The 14,633-nt window shown below is 35.6% G+C and overlaps 1 protein-coding gene across 1 annotated transcript in view; it reads left to right on the forward strand.

The window, feature by feature from the left end:
- The window catches only part of LRRC7 (leucine rich repeat containing 7), a 478,750-nt gene that overhangs the window by 235,900 nt on the left and 228,217 nt on the right, over positions 1-14,633 (forward strand). Inside the window, exons 6-7 of the mRNA XM_008139425.3 lie at positions 2,890-2,979; positions 6,857-6,913. Of these exons, the coding sequence (XP_008137647.3) occupies positions 2,890-2,979; positions 6,857-6,913 (147 nt within the window). The remainder of the gene's footprint in view (positions 1-2,889; positions 2,980-6,856; positions 6,914-14,633) is intronic.

Below are 14,633 nucleotides of genomic sequence, written 5' to 3' on the forward strand. Positions count from 1 at the left end.
GCGGTTAGGAGCCAGAGGTCCCAGATTGTGAGAGGGATGTCCAACTGCAGGTTTAGGCCCGATCCCTGTGGAATCGGGCCTAAACCTGCAGTTGGACATCCCCCGAGGGGTCCCATATCAGAGAGAGTGCAAGCTGGGCTGAGGGACACCCTCCCCAGTGCACGAATTTTGTGCACCGGGCCTCTAGTCTACACTAATTAAAGAGAAAGATGTAAATTGACTGTACCTTCACGATGCCTACCAGCCAATCAGGAGTGAGCATGCAAATTAACCCACCAAAGATGGTGGGTTAATTTGCATATGCAGGCACTGAGCAGCTGGGGACACAGGCGTTCTGCACCACCCCAGCTGCTCAGGGCCTCTGGGCATGTGGGAAGGTGGGGCCAGAGTAGAAAGGTGGTGCCAGCAGCCAGGGAAAGGAAGGCCCATTCTTGCATGAATCTTTGTGCATCGAGCTTCTAGTAACTTAAATAATCTCTTGTGCAAAAGGGTATACACAGTATGTTCAATAATATTCACAGGCAGAATGTTTATAATAGAAAACAAACAAGACACCAGAAACAACTATAATGTTCTTTAAAAGAATAATATGACATGAATCATAATATATTCATACAACAGGATACTATGCGATGGTGATGTGTCATCTACATCAAAATGGATGAATTTCACTAATTATGCCAATTTTTCTGCTTTTTCTCCTACCCCTGAAACATTTATATTTCAGTTTCACTGTGTCAAAATATTCATAGTATAAGTGGATTTATATAATGTCCAAAAACATACAAAATCATTACTTTTTTAAATATTTAAAGAGGTATAGTAAAACTTTTTAAAAACTTTTAACGAAACAGAATAGTAAACATCATTCAGGAATTTGTGGGGCAAATAGAAAAATGTAGTCAGGGAGGGGCACCCAGAGGATTTTAAAGGTACTGGTTATTTGTTAAATTATATCGTGGGTACACATATTATTTTATATACAGAAAACATAACAAAAGATTGGATAGAGGAAGAAAAACCATGGAGTGAAACTGAGATATAATGTCCCAAGGGTAGGAGGAGAAGCAGGAAAAGAAGTCTACAAGAAGACAAGAAGGAGCGAACAATTAATGATGGCAACTGTTGCAAGGCAGTGTGGGATGCAAAGTGAAATGAAGTTAGTGGAATTGGAACTTAAGTCGTTGAAGGCTTTGGTGACTGCAGTTTTAGCAACCGAGTTGGGGCATGTGTCAGAAAACAATGCCTCGAGAGGTAGTAAAAGGTGTGTGGATGGGTAGCTCTTTAAATAATCCTGCCAGTAAATGCAAGTAGAGAGATAGGCCATGATTTGAGGAGGGGGGGGGGGGGGGGGGGGGGGGGGGGGGGGAGGGGAGGGACAATTTGAACACTATTTAGAAGTATATTTGTAAGACCATAGTCTTTTTTTAGACCATGGATTAAAGGCATTAAGATCTTTAAATAGAAATTTAATTATAGGAAAAAAGTCAACATCCTTTTAGAAAAAAGTGTCCTGGAAAATCTTTGGGTTAAATCTTTTTGGTGAAAAAGATATAAATATCTATACTAATAAAAGGATAATATGCTAATTAGACCAGATAGACCAGATGTCATTTTGGACGTCCTTCCTGACAAAGCCAGGGCCTGGGCAAAGCTGCCCAGGGTCCCGGGTGCCTGAGGCTGGCCCGGGTAATGCCGCCTGGGGTCCTGGGTCCCGGGTCCCTGCCCGAGCGAAGCTGGCCTGGGGTCCCTGTTGCCTTCGGCCAGCTGGAAGAGGGAAGCCTGGGTCCCAGGTGCGGGGGCCGAGGCAGAGGCAGTTAGGGGTGATCAGGCAGGCAGGCAAGCAGTTAGGGGCATCAAGCAGGCAGGCAGTGTGGTTAGGGGCAATCAGGCAGGCAGGCAGAGGTGGTTAGGGGCAATAAGGCAGGCAGGCGAGTGGTTAGGGGCGATCAGGCAGGCAGGCGAGTGGTTAGGGGCGATCAGGCAGGCAGGTGAGTAGTTAGGGGCAATCAGGCAGGCAGGCAGAGGTGGTTAGGAGCAATCAGGCAGGCAAGTGAGTGGTTAGGGGTGATCAGGCAGGCAGGCAGAGTGGTTAGGAGCCAGCGGTCCCATATTGCGAGAGGGTGCAGGCCGGGCTGAGGGACACCCCTGTTCCCTCCCACCCCCAATGCAGGAATTTCGTGCACTGGGCCTCTAGTTTTAAATAATTATTTTATCTAACTGGAAAATTTTTCCAAAGGATATTTTCTCAACTCTTTTGATGACTCCTAAAGCCTTTAGGATTCTGTTTATTATTGTTTCCATGTTCTTGCTAATTTTCATTGAACAAGAATTAGACCAACTTGAATTATAAGAGGCATGCATGATGAGCCTACTTTAGAAAAATTATCAATTAAGGGGACAAAGACTCCTTCCTTTTCATATTGGGCAGCTTTAGTCATCATTATAATAAAATGTAGGCAAATTTTAATGATTACGTGAAAGAGTAAGTAGATAGCCTTGCCTGACTATACTAGTATATGTGAGTGTTTCATTGAAAAAGAACATTACATTTAAAATTTTAAAAACATGGCATACAACTTGAAATTTCAATTTAATAAAATTTTGCTGGTGTGCATAGGGCAACACTGAGTGATGCTGCTGGCTTTGGCAGTGACATAATCTCAGCATAGTAGAGCAGCAAGGAGGTGGGTGACTGCCATTTACTTTAATAGCAGGAAAAATTTTCAAGCTGTAGCAACATGCTCAATAAATTCTTCCATTACTATAATACCAAAGGAGAGTTGAAAAATTTATTACACTTCTAGTTTTTTCCTTTGAGATATATATTCTTGTTCTGTTTCTATGGCAACATTGATGGCAGTAACTAAACCTTTAACTTCTTTCTAGACTCCCTGATGGCTTCACACAGCTTCTAAACCTGACCCAGCTCTACCTGAATGACGCTTTTCTTGAATTTCTTCCAGCCAATTTTGGAAGGTAAGAATAAAAAATTTAAATGATTCCATTTTATTTCACTTTAGGTAAATACTTTACCTGAGCCAGTTGGTGAAGCTTTAAAGTGACCATGCTGATAAACCTTATTATCATTCAATAAATGAGACGATGTTAACCTATGAAACATTTTGCAAAAAAAATAAAGTAAAATTAGGTCATTAATAATCAAATAGCCCAGACGATGGTTGCTCAGTTGTTGGATGTCAACCCATGAATCAAGAGGTCCCCGGTTTGATGTCTAGTCAGGGCACATGAGGAGTTGTGGGCTCCATCCCTGGTGGGGGGGCATACAGGAGGTAGCTGATCCATGATGTCTCTCTCATTTTTTTCTTCTCCCTTTCTCTTTCTATAAAAAATAAGAAAATATTTTTAAATAATATATATGTATTTCCCTTTTTTAAAAGAATAATCAAATAAATTGCATGTGTTAAATATAAAAATTTTTTAAAGATATGGAAAAATATACGTGACTATGGCTCTTGAGTTGGACAATACCTTTATATAATAGAAACAAAGGGAAATATAAATGGATACATAGATGTGAGTACATAAACACTTTTGAAATAAAATAACATCAGAAGATATTTAACAATTAAGGAAAAACAATAAACTGGAAAAATATTTCCACCATGTATGGGAAGCAAATTATACCCTTACCTATTAAGAATTCTTACATATGAGTATGAAGGCAAAACTTTCATTAGAAAAAAATGGGTAAATGACGTGTACAAGCAATCCATAATAAAGTACAAATTTCCAATGAATGAAAAATGTTTAGCCTGACAAATAGTAAAAATAATACAAATCAAATGACAATCAAGTGCCACTGTGTTCTAGCATATTACAGAAATCGTTTCTTTTTTTTTTTGACATTTTTTTATTGAGGTATTATATGTGTACATATCTTACCATTGCCCCCCCACTCCCCACCCATACATGCCCTCACCCCCCAGAGTTTTGTGTCCATTCAGAAATCGTTTCTAAAGAATGAGGAAAGATATGCTCACTCTGCTGATGGAATTGCAGAATGATATGAGCTGTGTACAAGGCAGTGTGACTTAAAAGGTTTGAAAATATTTACAACCACTGCTTCTGCCACTCATTTCTCGAAATGTATCATATCATCATCAAATATCACACTAGGATTTATGGACAAGAATATTTATCATTATTTACAATATGAATAAAGTGGAAGCACACATCCATCTAGGAGATGGGTTAAATATATTAAGTTGCATCCACATGACAGTCTGTGGAGATTTATAATGTTGTATATGGAAATATGTTTATAGATCATATGATATGTCATATTTAGGAAAATATTATAATAAAATATATAAACTATGTTCACAATATTAATATATATAGGCATGAAATAAAAGACTGGTTCCTTGGAAGTAAAATTAGGGATATTTTTATTTTCATCTCTACATTTACAATATTTTCCAGGTATTCTGCAATGCATCTTTTTTATCCAATTTTCTTAAAATTAATTGATACACAGCACTATACAAGTTTAAGGTATACAGCATGATCACTTGACTTACATATCTTGTGAAATGATAACCATAATAAGTTCAGTTAACAATCATCACCTCATATAATTACAAAAAATGTTTTTCCCATGAGTTTGTTGGTTGTTGTTTTTTTGTGGGGTTTTTTTTGGGGGGGGGCAGGGAGAGGAGATTTCTCATATAAATATGATCATACCATATTTCTCTGTCCAGCTTACTTACCTCAGGCTCCATTCATTTTGTCACAAATGGCAGTTTGTCATTTTTTATGGCTAAATAGTATTTCACTATATGTATTTACATTTAATTTATCTATTAAGCTATTGATGGAGACTTAGGTTGTTTTCATGTCTTGGCTATTGCAAATATGAAAAATATATCTTAAAAATTAAGACAATTTAAGTTTAGTAACTGTGTTTTTCTAAGTGATCATCATTGAAAGTGTTCAAATAATAGACTGAGTATAACTTGACACCTATCTGTTGGCAGAAGCTAGTGCAGATGTTAAGAACTCTGGAATAATGATGTCCCTAAGCATGTAGCAGCCCCCATTTGCATATAGATTATATTAACATTTCCCAAATTCCCTTACTTTTGCAGATCAGATCACAGCACCTACAAACACCCTGTTCTTGAACAGTTTTTAAAATTCACAGATCTTCAAAAGAGCATTTACCTGGCTTCTGAATGAGCTAGTACTTCACCATTCATTCATCTAAATTAACATTGTCCTTCTGGTAGTGAGCAAAACTGCAACTATGCTTTTGATTTATCTATCAAATGAGAAAAAGTCTAATTGTCACCTGAAGAAACTCTTTTGTCTTGAATTTTTTTCAGTTCTCTTTTAGCAGTCCTAATATGAGGGAAGAGATTTGGCAAATAGAAAACATAATACCAAAATTGAAACCACTTGGAATTAGATTTTAATTTTGTGTAAATAGCATGCCAAAATATTATCTATTTTATTATTGTTATCTAAACAGTTTTTTAACCTTCAGTTGGATAGCTTGTCAAAAGGATGCTTAAAAGCCCTTCCAAAACCTGAGATTCCGTGTTCCTAAGAGCCAAAATAAGTCACAAAGTATCATCACACTAGTACAAATATTGAAAATATTTGAGACATATAAATGTTTAAGAAATCTCTTCTACTAGCAATATACCCATGTGTTGGAGAACTGAATCACTTTATTTCATATAGAGATTAAGAGTTATATAATTAAATTAGAAACCTGATATGAGTCAAAACAGAAAAGAAATGGGAAGAGACCTAGATTAATATACAAAAGCACAGCAAATAGGACAATTGTAGGTGAAATCATTCAAATAGTGAATTGTTCCCCAAACACTAAGAATTCAGAGAATCCATTTAATGTTGCTCTAAAGAAGCCTCAACTGAGACATTTTAAAACTCAGTTATGGACATTAGTAACAAAAGTACCCCAGGCTGCAGACCTTAACAAGTAGTTTGGTGTAAAATGCATTCCTAATCATGTGTTACACAGCAATAGAAACTGTGACGTCTTTTACCTCTTCCAGGATTTCCCCAACCCCAGTACAGTCACAGGACAGATGATGCTATAGATTTTTCATGTACATCCACTTCCAAAACGTTAAGATGTTCATCTTAGAGTCAATGAAATATGGTATATTAATTAGATTGCTTTTTCCACTATCCAATTATTGATAATAGTAATATATAATACATATTAAAACTTACAATGTGCCAGGCATTATGCTTTACCTGTGTGACATTATTTAAGATTCAAAACTCTATACGTTATGGTACTGTTATCAAAAACTCATTACTGGAGGAAGCTTAAGTTAGATGGGGTTAATTTGTCCAGAGTCATACAGGTAGAATGTGAGAGTCTGGATTTCATCCAAATCTGTCTGACCATAAAGCTCAAGCTCTTAACCACTATGCTATTTTATTTGCTTTACAAGTTCATGTATAGTCTTTTGAGGGAAAGTGTTGCTATGTTCACTGGAACATAGCACTTGGAATTTAGTAGATAGTCAATAGTCTGTGGAATATATAAAATTAAACAGTGAATATATTTTTATAGAACATGAAATGTAGAAGTGATATCTTTGAAAGGTATTTATTTCCTGGAAATTTTGATTTTACAAATTACTTGTCAAATTTGCTTTTGACAAATGATATTCGTTATTATCTAATGTTGATATGACCCTATTCATAATCAATTTGTATAATTCTTTAAAATCTGTAACAAAGGTATATAATGTTGAACATAGTTGTTTTGATAATATAATAATTGACTGTACCATAGTAATATTGTTTTATAGAAAAAAATAAGAAGCAATTTTTAAATTTATTTCTATAGACTTGTCAAATTACGGATCTTGGAGTTAAGAGAAAATCACCTGAAAACTCTACCAAAGTAAGTGACTGTGTATTTTCTAAATTTTGATTTGTGATTTTTTTTCCCACTGGTATTTAAAAAATGACTATTTTTATGTTGGCTATGCTTTGCCATTTTGATTGAGTGAATTTTTCTATATTTTTTCCTAGAGACTGAAAAGTAGAATATACTGTAAGAGTTTTGCATTCAGTAAGAATGAATTCTGCCTTATAAAATCATATAGTTACAAGGTGGGAAGAGTCCATTTAAGGTTTATCTCATAGCTAAACTAACACACCAGGAATGTTAGTCTGTCAGTTTCATTGAAACTTATGAAATTGGTATTTTTAAGCACAGAAAAATCAAGAGTTTCAAAAGGTTCAACCCAATGCTGAATGTTTCAAGTTAATTTATGGATTGTGATAGTTTTCAGTTTTTAAATCAAGACTATGCAAAAAATATTACATAAAAATGATTACATTTTTCCTAGAGATCCTAAAATGGTTTGAGAAAATTTATTTTTATACATTCTTTCAAACTGTGCCTTTTTACTAGTTTATTTAAATTTTGGTTTATATAAAAACACAGGATATTTTATGTAAAAACGAATACCTAAAATGTTATGCAATGTTTACTTTAATAAAATGCTTTGCTTTACCCTGCCTTGACCTATTCATGTCTAATAATATAATTTTGTGTTGTACAGAAAAAAAATATGTTTGAAAAACAAAAATTATTCAAAATGTAGTTTTTATTCAAATAAATTAACATATGTATATGTTACAACTAACTTATTGAAAGTACCATTGCTATTATTACCTTCCTGTAGTATTGCAGAAAAAGATTGAATACAGTGTTTCATTCTTCAAAAATCAGCAAGACTGAGACCTTTTCTCTGCTAACCAAAACTCAATTGTATTTTTTACTTTTTAAAATATTTCCCCTAAGCAAACTGTACTGAATTCCATTGATTTTTTTAACCAATATTTCAATAAAATACCTTCAAGTACATTTTATGTATGCTATAATATATAAAAATTTTGTCAATTCAAGGCTTTCAATAATGATATTGATTTCAATTAAATATATACATAAAGATAAAACATCTATTCATTCCTCCATAAATGGAAGAAGACAAGGAGAGAACATGAAAAGGAGGAAATATCCCTGTATCTAGCTACCCTGAACTTTTGAGTAGCCTTTCTCTAAGCTAAAGCATTAGGCATAAGTCTAATGAAATGCATATCTTTCAGGTTGGGGGCATAAACAGAGAGGGGAGAGTAATGGAGAGTGTTACTGGTTCAGCATCAATCTCCTGTAAATGCAGATGGTGCCACCATTTCCATGTTATATTTAAAGTAGAATGGAAACATGGCTAAGCAAAAACTGAACCATGGGAAATAGGATTGTCCCCTTCATCTAATATATATGTTTAGATCAAGTCTCCTTGAACATACTGAGTGTGTGGGGGAGAGTACTTTCCTCTGCTCTCAAATAATGGTTTTGATGTGAAATATAAAACAAATCTATACTAATAAAAGAGTAATATGCTAATTAGACTGGGAGGCCTTCCAGGAGACCTTCCGGATGTCTTTCCGGACAAAGCCATGGTGGCGGGGCCAAGGCAGGCAGGCAGGGGGGCCAGTTGGGGGTGAGAAGGCTAGCAGGGGGGACAGTTGGGGGCTAGCAGGCCAGCAGGGAGGTCAGTTGGGGGTGAGCAGGCTGGCGGGGGGGGGGGTGGGGGGTGACCAGGCCAGCAGGGAGGTCAGTTGGGAGCAATCAGGCCAGCGGGGGGGCGGGCAGTTGGAGGCGAGCAGGCCGGCAGGGGGGGACAGTTGGGGGTGAGAAGGCCGGCAGTGGGGGGGGGCCTTGGGGGCGAGAAGGCCGGCAGGCAGAGTGGTTAGGGGTGATCAGGCAGGCAGGCAGGTGAGCGGTTAAGAGCCAGCGGTCCCGGATTGCAAGAGGGATGTCCCAGATTGGAGAGGGTGCAGTCCAGGCTGAGGGACACCCCACCCCTGCCCCCATACACAAATTTTGTGCACCGGGCCACTAATCAAATATAAGCTGTCATGTTTTTAAATATATATTTTAACATATAAATTTTAAATATAAATTAAAGCCTGACCTTAGATTGCATTTATGGACTTTATAAGAGATAGCTGTGAGAACAGTTCAGAGTCATGAGTAACAATGCTCATAATTGGTGCATAGGTATTGTGTAGGCTTTGAGACTGTGGTCCAGTATCAAACAATTAAATTAAGTAGAATAATATGCATTCAACTGTATTTGGCCTAAAAAACATTGTAAAGATGTATAGAAGTAACACTAGGTCTCCTTGGTAGACAGATATGCATGTATGACTTATATAGGTGTTACAGTTTTTACATTTAAAAACATGCTCAAGTCATTTTTAATCTTGTGTGTTCATTTTTTAGCTTATAGACAAAAATATAAAGAATCAAAATATGCATAAAATATGGAGAACTGTATCTTAGTTTTTAGTGTCTATAAAATGAGAATTGAAGACAGTTCTGTCTTAAATAAAAATAAACTATGTTTTCACTATGTATTATACAATGTACCTTCTGATCTCCAATCTAGACCTGTAACTGAGATATGTGAGAGCTTTCCACTGTTCTTTACTTCATACCTCCAATGAAAATAAAGGAAGAAATTTAGCTTTAGGGAAAACAATTTAGTTTTATAATAATTCTTCCAAGAAGAGATAGCACATAATTTTCTCAGGGGAACAAATAAAATGCCAAGTCTTCAGTGGGTTCTTAGTGATTTTCTCTTCTTTTTATCTTCCGTCTTAAAATCTATATGTCTAACAATCTGTGCCAAAGGTAAAAATGTGTAAGAATTATGATATGCCATCCATTCAAATGCGTAGCCCTTAAGTAAACTGGTAGAGACATTCTGATCTGTGCAGATGCTAGAACAATTCTTTCAGTTATTACCTAGAAGTCAGTATCATAAATTTTATGCTGTTTTGTGATCATTCTTTTAGATATCAATGAGTGAGGAAATTAAATTTCTCAGATACACATTTCCTAAAAAATAATTGAAACAGTCTTAATTATGAGTAATAATTGAGGATGTTGAACAACTGAAGAAACTAGATAACCAAAAAGAAAAATCTTTAAATTTCAAGATACAACTTTTCCTAACAGAATTATTTTCCTAATTATGGTTTTTGAGGGCTGTATCTATTTGCAATATTTTTGTGGCCCATTGTGAGTTTTCACAAAAAGTAGATTATTTGGCATTTTATGTAAAATAAACCACATCAGAATACATAGGATACTATGAAAGAGCACCAAAAAGAAGAAGGACGCTGTTAGTTTTAAAGTACCAAAATTTATCAAGTGGATAATTTTAATTATACAAATGTTTGTTCAATGTTTTATTGAGCAAAATTTCATTTGGTTCATAAATAGAACTATAGTTCCCTATCATCTATGAAATTTTTTGAATTCTCCATAGGAAAACATTATTAAGGAATAATTTAAAGAAAACATTTCCCAAGTACATGCATGAATAATACTCTAAAACTACTAAGCTATATGTGCTTGAAAACTAGTAAATAGTGTGTTCATTATACATGATTTTATTCCTTAGGCGCCATTGTTTTTATTTAGTGATTTCCCCCTGACAACAAAGGTTCAGAAACTCTACAGTATTCCTCTTCTCTGAATGCCTAAGGACCCACACACATATTCACAGGTGTCAAAATGTTATACCTTATCTAGCCATACTCTAAGAGAAAGGATCCCCTTGAATTATAAATATAAATCAAAACTAGAGCTACATTAAAACACTACCAATGAAAGACATTAGATCATGAAAGTCAAGAAAAAAGCTTAACTATTTCAGATTGAAGAAGACTAGAGACATACTAACTAAAAATAGTTATCTGAATTGTTTATTTTTCTAAAAAAAAATTATTGAGACAACTGGCAATACTTCATGGGATCTGAGGACTGAATGATAGTCATGTATCAGTGCTGATTCTTTAATTTGGATGGCTGCATTTTGGTTTGGTAGGAGGATGTTCTAGTTTCTAGCAAATACACACAACGATTGGGGGATGATGGGGCACCAGGTTTGTATTGTACTCGCAAGTATTCAGAAAAGTTATGTATGGTACTTTGAAATTTCTTATGATTGTTTAAATATAATAACTTTTAAAAAGAGATTTTCAAACATAAATTCTTTAAAATTTAAAAATAAGCACTGTCTCATGGATAAAATTATCAGCTTCATTTCTGAAACACTTGTAAATGTAGAGGGCAAGGGAAGAGTTTGCATTCATGTACTAAAATGCTTAACTGTTAGTTAAAATGAGCATTTGTACACACATGATAAAGGTTCTGCATATGTGAATAATATGTGTACTGTGGATTTATTTTTTCCTACCTAAATGGCAATGAATACTCTCTCTATATATAATTTATCAGTCAGATTTCTATTCATTTGCAAATAATATATTTTAATTTTCATATAAGCTCGTTTACTCTTTTTAAATAAGATTACTCTATAAGCAGACTTACAAAAATAGAATGTACTTGTCAGGTGTTGTTGTTGTTGTTTTAAACCTCTCTTCCTTTGTTATCTATTTCACTACCAATTATCGTTGTCAGCATAATGAAGAAAATTGTATAAAATAATATGTATTCTGAGTTGGATAGGTGTGACTAAGTCTTTTTCTATTCTCATTTTAGTGATTCTATTAACAGATTTATTTCACTTGGCATGACTGTACTAGTTACTTCAATAAAATACATCAATAGGTTCTATGGTTCTATTGTAACAAAAAATTCTATTGTCAAGCACAGCTTACAGAATAGATTTTTGATGTTAACTCTGTTTTTGTGACTATAAAACATAATTGAATACCATGTGTTTTTATAACCATACTAGAGGCCCGGTGCATGAAATTCATGCACTCAGGTGGGGGCGGTCCCTCAGCCCGGATTGCGAGAGGGTGCAGGCCAAGCCGAGGGACCCCACTGGTGCATGATCAGGGCTGGGGAGGGACACAGGAGGTTAGCCAGCCAGGGAGGGACCGCAGGAGGGCTCCAGGGCATGTCCGGCCTGTCTCGCTCAGTCCCGATTGACCAGACCCCAGCAGCAAGCTAACCTACCAGTCGGAGTGTCTGCCTCCTGGTGGTCAGTGCACGTTATAGCGACTGGTCAATCGGTTGATTGCCTGCCCCATCGTGGTCAGTGCACGTCATAGTGAGCAGTTGAGTCCCCTTAGCATATCATTAGCTAATTACGCTTTGATTGGTTGAATGACCAACTGGACACTTAGGATATTAGGCTTTTAGTATATAGCATATTATGCATATTACACTTTGATTGGTTGAATGACCAACCGGACACTTAGCATATTAGGCTTTTAGTATATAGGATTACCTTATGGTTTTACCAATATATATCAATTTTTAAGGCATGGTGTTTTGATAAACCCCTGGTACCATCCCATTCTGAGTTATCTTTATGGAAAGTGACAATATGACAAGCTAGCTAACCAAGTTAATCATATTAGTGACCTCTAGTTGTAGAGAATTGTACTTAGAACTAGGTATTTTCTTTATTTCTTCTTACCTAGTCTTATACTTTAAATTCAGATGAAATAAGTGCTAATTATAACAGACTATATTTAAAAACATTCTGTAAATTATAATGCATTATAACAATATAATTATTAGAGGTCCTTCTAAAATATCAAACATATACCTTCCAAAGATTCACAAAAGGAAAGGCTAGAGCTCTCAGTCTTGTGAACTAATTGTATTTTTTAGCCTACTTTCAACATAAAATTAGGATTCAAATATTACGATTAGTTAAGGTTGAGTCAGGTCCAGTGAGGAGCTAGGGAGAGGGCACAAAAGCAAAAATAAAATGAAACCATGAGATAAAATTGCTCTTTTCAGAGTACTCCAATCAATACCCACTCTGATCCCTGATGATTAAATTTACCAAAGGACAAGAACTGCTTGATATACAATAGTGAGGTTCAAAAGTGCTGTGGCTTCAGTTTCATTAGATCTTGAGTCTTAGTCTCTAGAGAAGCAATTAGCCTGCGCTTCGTTGTTTCACCTGGGAAGAGCCGTAATGTAGTTGAATGGGTATCTACTTTGCAGTCAAACCAACCTGGATTTGTATTCAGGCCCTTGCTGCTCCTTTATAAATTATTTAGCTTCTTTGAACTTCAGTGCCATTATTCTTAAAAAATACTTGATGGTCGTTACCTCCTTTAAACAGTAAATTATAGTTTGGGTCATAGTTGATGAAAATGAGTTTTGTGATCAATAGAACCAGGAAAATACTTAAACAAAGTTAGCATGTTGTGGCACTTGGAAAACATGAGTGTGTGCAAGAAAAGATTGGCATGAGTAATATATTTTTTTCATTTTATCTCATAATTATATTTTTATTAGACAGGGAATGGAGAGTGTTTTTAGTATTTTCTTTATAATAAATGCTTTAAAATAATGTGATGCTGTTTTACTTTTCTCATTTTTAAGCAGTACTGTAATGAGAGATATAATGATTCTCTCTCATCCTCAGTAGTGTATGTAAAATTTTAAATCTCTAGTTTTCAATTCTTGAAGACTGTTATTTCTTCTTTTAAAAATTGGTTGTTTCTTTGGGTAAATTGGACTAAGATACTAAAAGGCATGATAAAAAATAAAGAAAACTTTCAGCAAGCACCCAGAGGAACATATCCACCATCTGTGTCTCCATGTACTTTTATAAACCCATTCACTGCCGCTTTGCAAATTTAAATAATTTAATGTGTATGATTGTTCTCCCCTTTATGGATAAATGTAGTTCCTTTACTAAAGATATATTCTAAACATCATACTAGTGTTGATCTTGGTCTCAAAATCTTGGGCTAGAAAAATAAAAAAGACACAAAGGAGCTCCTTAATAGACCTACTCCTATGGTCTCAGATATTACCTCTCTGGTGGTGAATTTGCAAAGATTTACCCTAATTCCAATTCCGTATTCCATAGTCAGATCTCAAGTGGAATATTCACCACATATCAAAACTGAAATAATTTTCATCTTTCTCTTCTACCCACCACTCCACTGCAAACAAACCAAACCAAACCAAACAGAAATCCCAAGCTTCTTAGTATACACTGCCTTGTCACAGTACCATCCACCTAACCACAGAAATTAGAACTCTTAATCCTCTCTTCCTCTCCTACTACCCTCAAATCCACCTGCCATCAAAATATGCCCTATATAAGCACTCCTCACTTCCTTCCATCATTGTCCTACTTGAGTTTCTTAATATTACTTGCCTCACCCTCCAGTAACTCCTCCTTCCTCCTATCTCTCCCACCTCTTTATTGTTGTCAGAGCTTAAGTTGCCACGTGTCAGTGTAAAAGCTCACAATGACTGCTCACAGGGGGCAGAAGACACATGTCGATACCCTTTATAGTTTGGAGTTAGCATTTCTACTGTCATTACCTCCCAACATTCACCATCCCACTATGCTGCATCCAAAATACTGTACACCTTTGTATCCCCAGGCATCTTTCTTGGAACCTTCCTCTTTTCTGTCTGAAAAACTCTAAATCATCCCTTAATTTTTACATCACTTTTGCTTTGAAATTGGTAATAGATTTTGCATTCAGAGTGGTAGTTTCGAAAATCTGTTCGAGTTTTTCAAGGTAACATTTTCATTAAAAAGTGTATTTATAGTTTGACTTGGAAATTGAATAAGCTTAATTTG

The sequence above is a fragment of the Eptesicus fuscus genome, chromosome 9 (genome assembly GCF_027574615.1).
Source record: "Eptesicus fuscus isolate TK198812 chromosome 9, DD_ASM_mEF_20220401, whole genome shotgun sequence".
Taxonomy (NCBI): domain Eukaryota; kingdom Metazoa; phylum Chordata; class Mammalia; order Chiroptera; family Vespertilionidae; genus Eptesicus; species Eptesicus fuscus.